Source organism: Syngnathus scovelli, chromosome 2 (assembly GCF_024217435.2).
Source record: "Syngnathus scovelli strain Florida chromosome 2, RoL_Ssco_1.2, whole genome shotgun sequence".
Taxonomy (NCBI): Eukaryota; Metazoa; Chordata; class Actinopteri; order Syngnathiformes; family Syngnathidae; genus Syngnathus; species Syngnathus scovelli.
Window position 1 is genome coordinate 14225662 of NC_090848.1, and position 17617 is coordinate 14243278.

The 17617-nt window shown below is 40.7% G+C and overlaps 2 protein-coding genes across 3 annotated transcripts in view; both read left to right on the forward strand.

The window, feature by feature from the left end:
* LOC125989030 (uncharacterized) overlaps positions 1 to 11988 on the forward strand; it is a 39411-nt gene extending 27423 nt beyond the window's left edge. The window contains exons 9-17 of one of the 2 annotated variants that reach the window (XM_049754988.2): positions 348 to 459; positions 2628 to 2718; positions 3276 to 3362; positions 6166 to 6318; positions 7476 to 7605; positions 7676 to 7708; positions 7781 to 7878; positions 8474 to 8557; positions 11207 to 11988. In XM_049754988.2, the coding sequence (XP_049610945.2) occupies positions 348 to 459; positions 2628 to 2718; positions 3276 to 3362; positions 6166 to 6318; positions 7476 to 7605; positions 7676 to 7708; positions 7781 to 7878; positions 8474 to 8557; positions 11207 to 11308 (890 nt within the window). In that variant the 3' untranslated portion in view covers positions 11309 to 11988. The remainder of the gene's footprint in view (positions 1 to 347; positions 460 to 2627; positions 2719 to 3275; positions 3363 to 6165; positions 6319 to 7475; positions 7606 to 7675; positions 7709 to 7780; positions 7879 to 8473; positions 8558 to 11206) is intronic. The other variant, XM_049754991.2, reaches the window with a different exon arrangement.
* Positions 11989 to 12748: 760 nt separating this feature from the next.
* On the forward strand, positions 12749 to 16931 carry cbln4 (cerebellin 4 precursor). Its single transcript, XM_049755004.2, has 3 exons — positions 12749 to 13340; positions 14983 to 15099; positions 16281 to 16931. Exons 1-3 carry the CDS (start codon positions 13080 to 13082, stop codon positions 16476 to 16478), a joined length of 576 nt encoding a protein of 191 aa, XP_049610961.1. The 5' UTR covers positions 12749 to 13079; the 3' UTR covers positions 16479 to 16931.
* The last annotated feature ends 686 nt before the right edge of the window (positions 16932 to 17617 follow it).

Consider the following 17617-nt stretch of genomic DNA (forward strand, 5'->3'; position numbering starts at 1 on the left):
TACACTGGTGTTTGTAAAAGGGGGAGCTTCTGGTTTTTCCTTTATGACAGCTTGAATAAAAAAAAAAAAAAAAATACTGAATGAGTCCCGCTTCACGTTTCACATTTTTGCTGATGTGAGAAAGCGTCTTTAAGCAGTTGATTCTCGCACGCTGCTGCTTTCAAATTTTGTGTAAAAACAAAACAAATCGACCTGCTATTGCAAATGTGTTTCCCTGAGGTGTTAGGAGGAACGAGGCATAATTAGGCTGCAAACCTTTTGTCTTCTTGGTTCGAGTCATTTCAATACAAGACAAGACAAAACAAAAAAGAGCCGAGCTCACGCTGTCGCTTTTCTTGTTCTTGCAGACATTTTCCTCAAAAGTTTTGCGGTGCAGCCCGCCGAACTGAAGGACAGACTGTTCATCATTAACGAGGAGGACGGAGGCCTGTCTGACGAGCACATCACATCTCTGAGGAGGTGCGACTTTTTCAGGCCCCAACTTGCTCATTTGTATTCCTTCTTCGCTGCCATGAGAGGCGAGTCGATCTTTGTGCTCGAGTTAGCGAGCAGGGGAAGCGGCACATTTCACCCTTTGGCCTTCAGTGGTCTCGTATTCCAACTTCAAGAGGATATTAATGCTATCACGTGGCACTGAGGCTGTGGAACCTAATGAGAGACATGATAAGCTGTTTTATTCAATTTAGTTTACCAAGAATTGTACCGATCAGGTGGAATTTCAGCCATCAAATATCGATATATTACATTTGGCAATTTTCATATGGTCCTGCTTAACTTCAGAGTGTTGGTTCATTTCCCATGTGTTTTATTAGCCAGTACAAGGTGTAAACAAATGAATAATGAAGATAAAGTGAGACAATTTTATTTAATGATCTTGCGTAGCAATATTAATTGAAAGGCAGAGATGCGCATCAGAATGTTTGCTCCCGGTGACAAGCGCGTGATTAATTATTTTCTATTTAACAAAGATGGCAAAGTTTGTAATATACAGCCATAGATGTCAGTCCAACTCTGACAATACCAATTCAACCGGCGCTAAAATCAACAGCAGACAGATCGAAGAAAGCAGAAAGGAGAAGGAAAACGCAAAGGTAGTTATAGCGTAGCTTTGTTCACTGATGCTTATTGTTCAAGTAGAAAAGAAGGCCACGCTGGTCCACGGAGCTCAACCGGCAGAGGCCCCATTTGAAGCGCGCTCTTCTGCATGCTTGGGGTTCTCATACTAAAGAGCCAATGGCAAAACCTTTTACCAGAGCAGAGCGGTAATGAAATTTTTATCCTGGGATATTTGTGGAGATGGAAACTATTGACATACCCTCTGGAAGGTCATGGAGAAAGTGGCTTCTTACTTGCAGTTAACTCACTGCATTTGGATGCTGACCCCTCCCCTGTAGGGCATCCGCTGATCCAATGTACTGTGGAAGGGAAGGATTTTATTTATTCTATGAAAACATAATATATATTTTAATGCGCCACTGCGTGTGCCTCAGGAATACAATCTTAAAAAGAAGCTCTCCCAACAGGTGCTGCAATATTAATGTCCAGTGGCGCTCCGGAGGCACGAAGCGGCCTCATGAAAAAGTCACCGCGTTTGGTTTGGAGTTCAGAAGCCGAGTAAATGACAGAAAGAGGAAGTTGGGTCGCAGACGAGCGAGGTTAAAGTCAGCGCAGGCACTAAACGGCTCTGCCCCGACCGGCGAGTAGCATCCGGTCTAAACGTAGATGGGCAGAATGACATAAAAGGGTCAACGTAGGGGCGTACCTTGAGGCCCAGAAGAAATGGCCTCTATGAAACTAAAAAAAATGTGATTGATGTGGCAGCTCTCAGCTTTGATTTGATAGCTGGTATTTATCAATTTTTGATTGAGACGATTTTCCGCATCCTTGATACCACGCTTACCTAAGGCAAATGCTGTCGGGGTATTTTCAGCAACGCTCACCTTGAGCGACGACAAGTCTATTCCAGGAAATCATCGTATTTCATTCATAAATATGACAACAAATGGGCATAAAATTTTTTTTAAAAAATCACGGTCATTCTGTTTGTCATTCTGTTTGTAATTGTGTCCCTACTAAGCTGTGTCCAAATTATATTCATGGATGTTTTTTTTTTAGCTGTAGTTAGCGTCCACATTTCTGGTGAAACTTTGCAAGATTTTGTCTATATATCTGATTTGAAAGAACGTTTGCATTTGCAACGTTTGTATCCATGCGCATGGTTTGAAATGTCACAGCTTGTGCACTAGACAGAAATTGAAATGCAGCACATCTCTTGATAGGACAAACAACCACATTGGCTCACTTAATTCAAAATCAATGCCACCCGCTCGCTAAAAAGCAGCAGAAACTTGTGCCTTCCTTCCCTCTCGCCGAGAAGGATGATACTAATAAAAATGAATAATTAAAAAGGAAAGAAAGTTAAATTGGCATATCATCCTCCGTTTAGCCATTAAGATCCTAGAATGGGATTTAAAAGGTGATACATTTAACAAAGCCTTGGCAGTGTGAGACGTCAATTAACATATCCGCAACGCTTTCAACTCGACAAGAAACCCTTGGGAAGTCTTTTCTGAGAAGTGACTGTAGCATTTTGCACTGGGCTGATGATGTGTTTTCAAACCTGACAGGTATGTTCCCACTCTGGAGGATGTGGAGATGTATAAATCCTACAAAGGACCAGTGAGTGAGCTACATATTGTGGATCAGTACATGATGGAGGTAGAGTTTACGTTTCTCGATTGTGACTAACACCTTCAGATTTAACACACATGGCCCTATTTCAATAACGTTCTCACTCTGCCAAGATGTCTTCTCACAAAATATCCACCCATCTGACCTGCGTGTGTGTGTATTTATGTGTGCATGCCTGGTCAAAAGAGATAAATAGCACAAACATCCCACAATGGCTTCCAGGATGGTAGACCTGAGAGGGATTTCAGATGCAAGACGAGCGCGTCATTGCATGTGCAACACGCTGATTCTTCTGTGCAGGCAAATGTTACCTGTGACAAGGTCCAGGCAGTCCGCCAGAATAAATAAACATCCCCAATTGCTGTTTGCTATGTGTGGCAAGCTAGCACACATTGTGGAATATCCCACAAAGCTAGCAGATTAAAAAGGAAGAAAAACAAGGTGACGTTTTTGGCTAGAGCACGCTTAATTTTGGTTGAACAGCAGGCTCACAGTGTGAGCAGGAATCATTTAATAATGTTGTCATCTGGAGGTGAAATGTTTCCTAGGTTGTCATTTTATAAAGGCTTCCTCGTGTTTTGCAGATGTGTGACATTCCCTACCTGAGCACACAACTAGACCTGCTGCTGACCCTGAGAGAGCTTCCCATCAGCATGAGGGACCTACAGCCTGTGAGTGCACTGACCTGCAAAAAAAAAAAAAAAAAAAGGTCAAATCCTTGCTGTCATGTGTGCGACATCCCTAAAAGCTCCCATCACGCTAACCACTATTAATGGAGCAAGAGCTCTTTGCCCCGTCCTTTGAATCTTCACGCTTTTTATTTGATTTGCAAGCCTTCAAACAAAACACACTCTTGATGTGATGGAGAACGAGGAGAAAGGATCTTAATCAAATCAAATTTGTTCTTTGTTCAGAAGATGCTGCCAAGAATTCAAAGAATGCAATTTAACTTCATTGGGAAAACCTCCAGTTCTCTATGAAGACAAATGAATGAAGAGAGGTCCAAACAAAATAAGCAAATATAGTTTTTAGTGTTTTTTGTTGGCATGAGGATCAATATTTCATCATTAGCCAGTGTGACTCTCTTACACAGGATCATTGTTTATTGGCTTTAGGGACTGCAGGCTGTGAAGTTATTGAAGTCAGACAGCAACAGCTCCCAGCTCTTCTTCTACACTTTTATTTTTTTATTCTTCACAAACTTCTCTTTCATTTCAACTGAATGAAGACAAACAGTGGCGCTGCGTCACACTCAACTAAAATGGAAAACAAAAAAACTTTATTTCTACCTGGTTGTAATTTAAGCGAGGTATACATGCCGATTTATACCATCTTAATGTTTACATTAAGTTCCCAGCAGCCATGTTTAAGGCCGCCGTGGCCAAAACAGGTCGGTTGTGGGAAAGGATGGGCAAATCTGACAGACTGTGATTTCCTGGCCAGATTATAAACTGTCAAAAAAATTGCCACAAAAGTCACAGTGCAGATGAGAAACCTCGGCCATTGTAAAAATGTGGTAAATGAAACAAAACTTGACAGTACACAATAGGGCACAACAAAAGTTGGGGGGTCACAAAGTACCAATGCAGGGTTATAATAGTGTCGAATTTTTCATTCTAGTTAGTTTTCATTTTTTTATTACTTCAGTTGTTTAATTTCCACTAGTCTTAAATAGATTTTCACGCCACTTTGTTAATTTTGTCAGTATTAGTTTGATTCTTTTATTGCTTTGTTTTCATCCGTCCATCCATCCATTTTTGTACCGCTTGTCCCTACGGGGCTCGTGAGCATGCTGGAGCCTATCCCAGCAGTTATCGGGTAGGAGGTGGGGGACACCCTGAACTGGTTGCCAGCCAATCGCAGGGCACACAGAGACCAACAACCATCTGCACTCGCACTTCAGGCGATTTGGAGTGCTCAATCGTCAACCATGAATGTTTTGGGGATGTGGGAGGGCCCGGGGAAAAAACAGTGCGCCACCATTCCACTGCTTTGTTTTCATTCAGTATGTCACAAAGTATTGTCTAAGTAAGGTAAACTGCAGTTCCAAAATGGCTGTCTGATCTTCCACAATACCAAAATAAAATACATTTAAAATGAACCTCAAACGCGATTGACAAAAGCATTGGACATTCTCGCTCCAGTTTTCATTAGTTTTAAAAATGTTGTCACATTTAGAGTGGAGTCCCAATTTCAGGGAAGCAGACAGGCAAGGGTAGTGTGCACTCAAAAAGTAATTACATTTAAACAGAACAAAAAGGTGAACTCGGTAAATGGGTTGATCAACAAATATAAAACCTACGTAAATCCCCATAAACTGACTAACTAAGCCAACACTAGGAATTTTTTATGGCTAGACTTGAAAAGGACAGAGACAACAAACAAACAAACAAACAAACAAACAAACAAACAAACAAACAAACAAACAAACAAACAAACAGACAAACAAACAAACAAACCGACAAGGACAGAAAGGAACCAGGAAAAGGAAAACAAAAAAAGTTAATTTGTGGTGGTGATGAAGTGCACTTAGTTTACATAATTACATGATGGCAAAATAGTAAAAGAGACTCTAAAGCAACAAAAAATAAAGGTAAAACTCTCCCAGAAGGTACAAAATGAATGCTGACAGATGACCTAAATCCAAAATAAAGAAAAGAATCGAGGAAGTTGCCGGTTAATAAATACATAACAGCAGGGGATGGCAATTAACTCTCCAGAGGCTAAAGTTCGCACATTCTACCGAGTGGTTATGAGTGGCGTAGTGGTGCCATGACATTGTGAAACAAAACAAAAATATTAGTTATTGTGACTTTGTGATGTTTGAGATCCCTCCTCCAAACTAAACTTGCAGCTCAGTTTGTGTGAAACAAACCAATGGTGAAAAAAAAGAATGAAGTCACCATGTGTCTGCTGGTTGGATTTTCCGTTGCCAAGTGAGGTGTAAGTCCACATCGCGGAATTGGTGTCTGCTGAAGTGTTGCAGGTGAGGGAGAAAGAGTGTCAAAACAGTAGAGCACATTTTGATTAGCACAATCAAATGTGGCAAATCACCAACTTATTAAGATGATATTTCCATTGACGTTTGTGTGTGTGTGTGTGTGTGTGTGTGTGTGTGTGCCTTCCCACATCATCCTCTTTTTCTGCTCCAAACAGCTCATTGGAAAAACTGAAGCAGCCCTACTTTCACTCTGCCTTGTGCTTGTTAAACCAGAGTTGTGTGTTTTTTCCAGAGGGATATTAGCACTTGACACAATTCCATACAAAATAATCATCTCGCCCAACAACACAGGCCTGATTATTCATTTCATTGGGTCAAATGAGGTGGTGTTTAGAATAAAAATAAAAAAAATAAAAAACTCACTATTGCCCAGAGTTATTTCGACCTTAAAACTTAACATTCAAAACATGTTTGTTGTGTGGGGAAATTAATTCAAGCAAAAATAATAAAGTCAGACATTGTTTGCCTTGCAGCTGATTGGCCAGAAGATTTCAATGTGTGCAGAGCTGCAAACCTGCAGGTCATTCGTTGCCGTGCTGGAGTACCTGCTGGCCATCGGCAATTACCTCAATGAGAACGCTGGAAAGAAAAAGGCCAAGGGATTCCGCCTCTCAACGTTAGCTAAAGTATGACTCCGCTGTTGAGCTGCGGCGCAGCGCTAATAAGACGCCGCTCATTGACATACACAACAGGGCTTCTCTTCATTTTGACTCACGGCCGTCCTGCTGCGGCCGCTTAAGTACATTCGGGTCTCTCACGCTTACATTTTGACGAATGATCACTTTGTACCTCAAATTCACAAATGAAAGGAACATTTATAGTGTAGGCACGGGAATAGCACAGCTTACATAAAGCAAAACAAATGTTTTAATAAAGGAATTTGTCGCATTATAGTTTGGTGGAATAGACAGTTGGCAAAATTACTCATTTTCTGTATTTAGGTAAGTACAGATAGTAAAAATACTCGGCGTATCAACAATATGCAGTAGCATTGTCTGAATATTATAGCACAGAATAGTATGGAACAAATTAGCTTACTGCATCATTGCAGAAATTAGCATTGCGCACAAATAGCAAAACAGCATAGTTGTAAGTTGTTGAATGTCACCAGCTGATGTTTTTTGCCTTGCTAGACATGGTGAGAAAGTGAAATCCACGTGGGGGAATTAAATATAATTATGTTTCGCTTAAAAGTCTAAATGGCTTTGGAGTCTTGTGATGCAACTGTTCCGAATTTAATTTGAACTTCTGCCGTGTGCGAGTGTCCCCACCGGGAGTTTTTAAGGGCCCGTAGGTTGGGCTCACACCTAAAATGTCCTCGACCTGCTCTAATGAAGCCGAGGCCTTCCGTTCCCTTCTGAGGTGTGGTCTTATTGGGCTATTAAGGTGACAGACAGATAGACACTCTTTGAGTGAACGCCTGACTGCAAGAAAAAGGCACTGAAGATTATTTTAAACTCACTGGACACTTCTTGCAAGATTTGCTGAGACCTGCATTGGACATTCAAAAGTGAACATTTATATTGTAAGACAGATGTCTTTAACTTGCATTGATCCTATTATGACATTAAACACTACACTCATGATGTGGAAAAAGTAAAACAAACAAAAAAAAAGTCACCTTGAAGGAATCAATTCAATCTTTACGTCGACAATTTCCTGTCTGGCCTTTACATGCAGCAACACTTAAGAATAAACACACAAACCCTTCGACCAATGTAATGTACTTTTAAACAAAGGAGGTTCTGCCATGTCATTGTTTGTCTGCGCTGTCAATCCACAGCTGTCGCAGCTTCGCGGTAGAGAGCGGACGTTCACCTTGCTCCATGCCCTTGTGGAGCAGATCATGTTACACGAGCCGGTATTGGCCAACTTTACTAACGAGTTGGCGGAATTTGAAGCGGTCCCAGGAGGTATTTATGTTTGATCGAAGATGAAAGAAAATTAAGTTATATGAAACAGCTTTTTTTCTGTGTGTCTTAGCTTCTGTCAAAGGCCTAACTGCTGAGGTAGATGGTGAGTAGATGGCATCTTATGAGTTTGGCCCCAATGGCCTGCAGCATCAAAATTGTGTCTGTGCTCTCTCAGTCCTGAAAAATGAACTGCAAAAAGTCATCGAGTACGGCAAAACTTCCAAGAAGAGAAATGTTGGGGCGCATCATGCACAGTTTAGCAAAGACCTGAAGGTAAAATTAAAAACGTATAAGTACCGTAAACTATAAGGCGTGACTTTTTTCTCAAATTTTGAATTCTGCGGCTTATAGTCCGGTGCGGCTTGTATAGGAGTTTTTCCGTGATTTTTCTCATGACTAAGACACTTATACACTCATAAAAAGGCTGTGGACCGCTATTGTGCTGTTATTTTAGCTGGTGCGGCTTATAGTCGGGTGCGGCTTATAGTCTGAAAATTACGGCAATACGTCAGTTGATTGCTGATAAGTTGGTCGGTAATTAGATTCAAAGTACATCTTTTGGTACTTATAAAGGTACGTACTGTTTATCGACTTTGAGTTTGGTAGGTCAAAAATTTGGTGCTGAGTAGGTAAGTAGTTTGAAGGTACACATGTAGGCAGTAGATGGCTCAATCACTATATGAAAGAAAGGTAGTTTGTTTCCTTGTGAGTCAGAGGTTAATTAGCAGAGCTCATCCAGCAACCACTACTGTATGAACACAGCATACTAAACAGACTGGAATTTTCTGAAAGAATAATTAGTGATGAGCACAGACTGTCTGATTGAAAAGCCACTTACCTGCTGCACTCTATTGTCTTTATTCCCCAGGTGGCTGTGGAGAAATACAACACAGATCTTTTGGACTTGATGAGGTCTTGCGAGGAGATGAAAAAGCTCTACTCTGGCATTTTGGTAATCCCGGACTTTATATATCAAAATCTTCTTTTTATTGCTCCAGTGTCCTGTGGTGTCAAGTATTGGAACGTTTGTGCAGCGGAAGCACAGGGAGGTCAAAAAAACACAAGCCAAACGCCTGGAACTCGTGCCGGGTGTCAGGCGCACGAGGCTCCAGAGCCACCGTGGACCCCCCCAGAGCGAGCCCAGTGGCCGTGGGGGGATTATCATTATAATAAGAAAACAGAAAGTAGAATTGTCATCCGTCTCCGTTTAACCTCGAGAGTATAACCCATGACAGTACAGAGGTACTTTGACTTGAGTTTATTATGTTTCATGACCACACTGAAACCACTTGTATCTCAAATCACCCTTCCCAATTTAAATGAAAGGAAATGTCATTGATTCGTTCCAGCTGCCGCAAAAACAGCCATTTTTTTTGAGGGGGGATTATGTTTTTAATGAAGAAAGTAGCACTGTATTGTCTTTCATAAATACGTATTTGTCTATTCATAATGGTCATAAAAATGTCAGAAATTTTAAGTACCTGCTCCAGTCCTCTAATAGGCGACGACTAACTTCGAACTGTCCAGACTTCCTTAAAAGTTGTGGTTCTAATCCAGGGTGCCATGGGAAATTCTCCAATCTAAAAAAAAAATGGTCCAAACAGTTTTCATTTGCTACAAATAATACATCTCAATTCATCTATCTCTGTCGGTGACAACTACAGTGCTGACAGAACAATAAAATGCTCCACTATTAGATTGCAAAATGTACACACATGGTCTGTGTATCCAATTTTGTGACTTTGAATGGTGTGCACTAAGATTTATTTTTCTTCCGTAAAGCATATCTTCTTTGACTCGAAACTTTGGAAATGCTGCCTCAGCGTAAGCAGTATGGGATCAACCTTACTTGGTAGAGGTCGTAAAAGATATTTCAATACTTTCCCATCTATCAACAAGCTATTTTGTGCTAGCACCTTAAATTCACATTAATATTTTGGGGTTCTTTTTTCCCCCCCAAAAAACAAAGCCAGTCCTTTAAAAAGATCCCTCAAATGGCCTCTATCAATCTCCATTGAAAGCCCACACATGCTCACCACTGGCTATGATGGAATGAGCGCTATAGAATCAGCGCTAGGAGAGCAGACAATTGGGTTACACAAAGCCAAAATTAGATTGCTCTGTTTCGCCACAGCTTGCACCCGAGTGAGCGACGACGAGAGACTGGAGTGAGCGCAGCAAACATTCACCCTCTGATGTTTTGTCTCGTCCCGTCAAAAATCCACGTGACAGTATTTAGAGAGAAAGTTAGACTCCAGGGCAAGAAGTGCGATGAAAAATATGACTTTTTCTGAAGAATAATTATTGTCGAACTCTGTTGTTTGTTATTGAGTGTTTATTGGTTTTACATTTTATTGTGGACTGTCTTAGAATGTTACTGAAATCTAGTATCAGAAGTCAAAATTTGGTATCCAGGTCATTACTGAGGACCTGAACATGGAAAGTTAAAAAATAAATAAATAAATTGCCCCTGACACTAGTTTCAGTGACATACTCATGAATTTGCCCAAATGAGCCCAGTCAAAAGTAGGTATGCTCAACAGAGGATAAATGAACAAGCTTTTGCTTGCACCATCAAATTGTGGCAGTGCATCATTTCAATGATTCATTCTGACATAAGGGCTGAGAAGACCTGGAAATGTATTTATTTTTTCTCATGTCTTTCAATCTGGTGTTGTATCGAGTGTAATGTAGTGTGGAGTGATGTGATGTAGTGCGGAGTAATGTGATGTAGTGCGGAGTAATGTGATGTAACACAAAGCTACTTGCAACACCATGGAGACAGATAATTGCAGCTGACTGGTGCAAACTAGCAGAGGATCTGCAAAAAGACTCATATGACTTAATAATATTAAGCCTGGTCACGAGGGCACAGAATACTTAATGATGACCTTGAATAGTTGAGCTGTTTTATGTATAAAACATTACGGTTGCTTGTAAAGACGTTTGAGGCAAGGAAATGGAAAGGAAGTGCAGGGAGACATGACATGCTGTAAGCTGGCTGTTGTATTCCCTAGAAATATGCAGACGTTAACTTACCGCAATGTAGTAGTTACAGAGAGACATTCACGCAAACACTATTAGTCCCATAACCACTAATGCAGACATGTGCTTCATTCACAAATAAATACAGAGAAATTTTTGTGTTCTGTCAAACGTGCATAGATAAAGATTAATCATCAATTTGTGATATAAGACAATAAATGGTGTTTCCCTTTTGTTCAAATGTTGAAAAAGGAAAAACCTCAGAGGCACTCCCACCAGCATGCAGCACTTTAATTAGGCCACTTAACCCCAATCGACCTTTGGAAAGTTTGGAATTCGGTGTTGATGACCCCGAAGCGTCCAGATGAGTATTAAGTAAGCAATCCATGTTCAAGTCAGTGTTAAAATACACCAGCGGAGCAGGTGGCATGCAGCGGCACTTTATGAGGTCATTAATTCGACCGGTGTTAAGAACAAACGCATGCCACCCAGGAATCACTGCACTAATCAGGCTAAACGGCGCTCGCTAATTGTAAATTAATTGTGCTGGTTGAAATTGGGTGTGCGTGTGTCCTCCCAAGCAAGTAACCACATGTGTGTTTTCTCTTGCTACAAGGTGAAGTTTGGAGAGGCGGCTGACCAGGACTCTCAGGAGCTCTTTGGCTTCATCTGTCAATTCATCCACGACTTCAAGAGGGCCCGCGCTGAGGTTATATAGATGGCGACGGAAATTAGAATTCATTCTCTATACATGACAAGAATATCAACCATTTGGTTTCCGTTCCTCTTTTCCAGCATTTTTAAATCAAGCAATCAGATGGTGAAAACTCATTCTGTCAAATAAGGGAAATAGAAACCGTGTGTTTTCAATTCCACACTGTAAAACCTTAATTAAACATACAAACAATATTTTAATTAACTGCAATACAAGTGTATGAAGGGATACGAATGCATGTCTTGGCGCAGAGAAAAAAAAATTCCTATTTGTGCTTGTTTGTCCATCTGTTTGTTAGTTCGCAGACATCTTCCTGGTTCATGCGTGACGATGAGCAGCTGGGCAGTGCCATTATAATTTTGGGGTAATGCCATAGATACTCAAATGGGGAAAAGGAATTCTTGCACCACCCTCTGCAGTTTTGTATTTTTTTTGTGTAATTTTGCTAAATGTTCTATTAATGTCCACATGACTGAAAACAATACAACTAGTGTTGAGACTACTGTCTGACTTGGTTTAAAAGAAGGAAATAGTTTACTTAAATTCTTGCATAAACCACCACTTCATGTGTTTTGGGTATGGCCATTTTGCACTTCAGGAAAGTGGGACGGTTGTTGGCTGTGTTTAAATGGACTGTATTTGCAGTACTATTGAATGAATAAATAATGTGTTTCTGAGATAAACTTTTTTTTGAGTGATTTCATTCCTATGCGTTTGACTTTGTCTGATTGTGTTCCCCGATATACTGTCCCAGCCATTCATCTACTATGTGGTGATGTCTGCTCCAAGGTGCCAATAGCCTAGCTGAGAGAATGAAAAAAATACAAAAAAGTAATCCAAGCATTCTTGCTTTGTATGTTGCAGAAAGAACAAAATAGCTGACCGAGACTGAACTGGACACAACTCGGTGCAACAATAAAAAAATAAAAAATAAAAACTTTTGTTCATATTGGAAGACAATGCCTTGAAGCAGCAAGTTCACCAACTATTTATTGATTTATAAAGAAAAAAAGCACGATTGTCAAATCGTGTGCAAAGAAACTGATTGCAAATTGCAAAAACCCTGCCACAGTGTGGCTTTAGCCACAAGTGCTTCTACTCAACTGACAGGTAAGTAGCGCAAATGAATAAATAAATAAATAAATAAATAAATAAATAAATAAATAAATAAATAAATAAATAAATAAATAAATAATACTTAAAGTATAACTGCAGTTGAGTCTCCTTTAGATAAACCCAGCAGCTCGATGAAAATAGTATCCCACCCATTTTGTTTAAATTGTGATTAACAAAACCAATGGAACCAATTGATGAGCAAACATTAATTGGAGACACTGCTAACTGCCCTAAGTCAAGTTCTTGTCGCAACTTGCAGGTGAGATGGTGCGTGCATCGTGCAAGACGGTATCTGACAATTGTTAATTGAGGTTCGGGTGCGCGTGCGCGCAGAGAGCTTGGTTGGTTGCGTTTGGGCGCGCAATCACGCAGCACCACTGAGCAAATATCGTCAGATCTGTGCGTGGAGCGGACGGACACAGGCTACTGGAGGCGCATCATCCTTTGACTTGCATCAAGGAATCGCAGAGTTTTGATTTGCGCACGCATACGCACCAACTTTACTCATTTGCTTGCTTTATTTGAATGACACGCTCAGACGTTTTTCGAGCTGGGAATTGGGACTCAACAAGGATGCCGTGCGCGATGAGGGTGTCTCTAGTGTACGCGGCGCATGTGCGGAGCCGCTAGTGGACAACTCGCGGGGTAGCTCGCGGACATGCGGTTGTTGGGCTGGAGCGTGCTGTGGGTTCTGGCTGCGACGTTGCAAGCCCAGAACGACACGGAGCCCATCGTGCTGGAGGGCAAGTGTCTAGTGGTGTGTGACTCCAACCCGGCTGCCGACTGGCGGGCGTCCAACTCGCCACTCGGCATCTCGGTGCGCGCCGCCAACTCCAAGGTGGCTTTCTCGGCGGTGCGGAGCAACAACCATGAACCCTCCGAGATGAGCAACAAGACCAGGATCATCTACTTCGACCAGGTCCAAAACATTTGCGTGTTACGTGTCAATACAACAGTTGCCATGTTTATGAGAGTGTCTGTGCGTTTGCTTTTGGATGCGTACAGCTGTCATGTATTCAGTGGGGGAGGGGTCCATCCTGTCCATCTCATCACCTGCAGATCAACCATCAACCCCAAACTCAACCCCCCAAAATACAAAAGTATCATTTATGTACTTTGGGCAGGGATTCTTTAAATATTTATCATGATAAAAAATAATTTAAATGTAACTGTAATGTACCTATGAATAAGTGCTCCATCCACCCATCCATCCATCCATCCATCCATCCATCCATCCATCCATCCATCCATCCATCCATCCATCCATCCATCCATCCATCCATCCATCCATCCATCCATCCATCCATCCATCCATCCATCCATCCATCCATCCATCCATCCATCCATCCATCCATCCATCGATTTTCTACAGTGCCTTCGCTCAATAGGGTTGTCGGTGACCTGCAGGAGATCCCTGCTGGACTAACTCAGTAGTCAGAAAACCAGCGATCACTTAAAAAAACTCATATTTTTTATTCAGTGCAGGAAAACGAATTTCCCCAGTGTGAATAGTGGAAATTGAAATAATCTCTCTTTATTATAGGCAATGTTTTAACAAATTCCTAATTGTCATACAAATGTGAAAATAAGTTTCCGCTATTAATGATTAAAGGTTAAAACAATTTTATTTTTAATGATGACGGCATGTATTGTGACTTAGATGCATTGAAAGTGAGCTTCTGTGAGGATCCTCCTCCCCATCAATCTTAAAAGCACTTGTTGAGAGAGCCCCCTCTTTCAGTGAAATGATGGCAAGGACAAGGAAAAACACATGGACCACTATTTTCATGCCCGGCGCAAGTTGAGCGTAAATGCAGTCTAACTGTGCGCGTGGGTGGAGTTTTCTTTGTTGTGGTACTTTTGTAGATGGGAGCAGTTAGAAATGGGTGTGTGAGTAAACGCAGGCAAATTGATTCTCAGCCAATCAAAACAATTCCTGTCATTCTGTTTAAATTCAGTACAAGAGAGGCACGCCGTTTGCCTGGCGGAAGCATAACGGACTTGCTGGCATCGGTACAAGAAATTGGCGAGAGCTTAGTACGTTTAAAAGTTGGCTGCCGTGAACCCTGATTATGCGTCTGTGTGTGACAAATTGCATCACATCACTTGTGCCACAATTTAGACCTTTTTTTTAATCTGGTTAAAATCCAAGCCACCTTTTGTCACCAAATTGTCAGGTGTGCTGAGAGGCGTGTAATAAAAAATATTATTACTAATATGCATATTTAGTCATAAAACGAAATGTTGGTTTAAGGTAATTCTTGTTTGTTTGTTAATAACATCTGACTTGGAGTTGTCACAACAATTCCAACAATAGCTCAAGTTACTGATGCAATAATAAAATAAAGCCTGGGTGACCTCATTCCATTCACTTTGCACCACTTTACTGCCCCTTGTAGATAAATGTACAGATTATATAGATGAATTTTTTTTTTTTTTTTTAAATCACCAAATGTTTTTTATGGCAGCCACCTCAAGTCCTAACGAAGTCATCAGAACTGTCCCGTCATTTCCAAAACAAAGATCGATTGTGAACTTCTGTTGTCTATCTTCTCTTGTAGGTTCTGGTAAATATTGGAAACTTCTTCACATTTGAGTCTGTGTTTTTGTCCCCAAGAAAAGGAGTCTACAGTTTCAACTTCCATGTCATTAAAGTGTACCAGAGCCAGACCATACAGGTATGCCTTTGAAAGAACGCCGTTAACCCAATTCTGATTTTTTTTGCCCTCAAGTGGCCCAAAAGGACGATCTAATATGATACAAACTTCACCTCATCTGAATACACCAAAATGAAATATGAATATCTTACATGAGAGGCACGCCCGTCATTAAATACTCATTGCCGACCGAGGTTACCCTTTATTAAATCAACGGTGAGAAGAGTCAGCTCAAGCCAACAAAATTGTATATTAACCTTCACAGGGGACATTATGGAAAATGCATTTTTAATGTTAGCACAGTATATAAATGGTTGGTTCTCTGGAGTGTCCCCTTCCTCTCAAAAGGAGAATTAAATAACCGAGTCAATTTGAGTATGTGCTTATTTCTGAAAGTGTATGGCTGAGCAAGTCTGGTGGGGCTAACCAACAACTCCTCACAGGTCAAAGTTCTCAGTCTGTCTGTCAGTCAGTGTGTCTCTCTGTTTTGTGTTCCATCAGTGTAAGTATCGCCGTGTCGGATATGTGCCACTTGAAATGTACATGGAAATAGTAGAAAACATCAGATGTAAGGCATTGAATCACAATGAGGCACTTGGACCTGCAGTGTTTTATCACCTCATGCCTGGTCTTTGAAGCATGCCTTATAAAATTTGTACTGGCCAGGAAACAAGACGGAAAAACGATAGTATGGATCACGATGAAGGTGCAGATTGATTTAGTATTTTTACTGTTGGATATTGAAGTTATTCTGACATGATTGGTACAGTTCACTCCAGGCCGAATATGAAAGTTAGGTTTCCTCTGCAAACCAGAAAGTAGCCTCCTGACTAAAATTATGCTCATACCTCACTTTGTTTTTCATTTTTGAGAATGATTTGCTCCTCTTCCTCTTTCCTTTCCTATTTAAATATACTAATCCAAAGGCTCTCGCAGACTTACTTCCATATCTGGTCCTATTGTATTACAATGAACAAAGCCTTGATTGGGTCCCAGGCATTTAACAATTTCTTTGTTCTTGAGGACACTCGAGTGTCTAACTATAAAAATTAACACCATTCTTTTTCTGATTTGACAATTGTATCAGATTATGGGATTAAACAATTGTCATTGTCAATGGTGGCTGCTGCCTTTCTCTTTCTTGAACAAAGCCTAAAAATGTGGATATGATTTGACAGTTGTTTAATTGTCTGACTTTCTAGGTGAACCTAATGTTAAATGGGAGGCCCGTCATTTCAGCGTTTGCGGGAGACAAGGACGTAACTCGCGAGGCCGCCACGAATGGAGTTCTGCTCTATCTAGAAAAGGAGGACAAAGTCTACCTGAAATTGGAGAAGGGCAACCTGGTCGGCGGATGGCAGTACTCGACATTTTCCGGCTTTCTCGTCTTTCCTCTGTGAATAATAAGAAAACCACAACGGTTTGTAAAGTGACCAACTTCTCTTTCGTGATGTGTCGTCGCTGCATAAATAAAAACATGACTGCCAAAGCAGCATCACAAAACTGGGTTTCGAAGATGCTTTGTTTAGCGTGATCCTGTCAATCAAGATGCTCCCAGAGAGAAGCCTTCCACACCCTGCAAGCGCTTTGTTGTCATGACAACTGTTGCTCAGGTGTGTCTGCCTTTTTGCTAACTGAGCTTTTTAGTTTGTCGCTAAAACCCATTTGATATGTCATCTGCTTTAAACGTAGCTAATCCCCCAAACATACCCTCAATTAAAAAAAATGTCCGTTATATGACAACAACGAAAACAGCTTTTTATTTTTCTATATGCTGTATATGTGATATATTAAAATGAATGTCCATAGTGTCCTCTGTTATCTGATGCTGCATGTTAAAAGAAGGTGCTGTCTCAATTGACAAGACATTTTCATCAAGTCACATACATTGGAACCTCTAAAGCCGAACATGAGGTTGTACATTGATAGTGAACCAGATTATGGGAAGAAGATATGACTCCAGAGTCAGACAAAATTTCCATTTCCAAGGCATTGACGTAAACCACATTTTTACATATGACGAAAGTGGAAAAACACATGTACGCCGATAGGAAGTATGGAGGTAACATCCAAGAAGCAATGCAAAGAAATCATAATGGCTTTTTGAATTGGGCAACTAAGGTTCAATGATAAGACCGCAAAAGTGAATGGAGTCGTTAAAAGCTCTGGACTTTGCTTTGTCATTACGATATGGTCATTAACATTCAAGATGGGGCGCAACGACATCTTCCAATTGCACACATTGTAATCTTGGAATGTCGTACGGTGCATTCGGGACAATCGTAAACAGAAGCGTTACCCTGTATACAGGATGTTCAGTGAAAGGATATTGAAATTGGAAAGACTTGGTCAGCATACACCATTGCTAGTTCTCAAAGTGGAGACAGCATTATTTGCTTTTAAACTTTTATTTTGTATTATATGATGATGAAGAATGTTTAAAGAAAATTGATATGACAAGTGTGAGGTGGGACTGTAAAGCAAATCAATGCCTTTATTATATATATTACACATGACTGTTTTTTATGTCCCATCATTT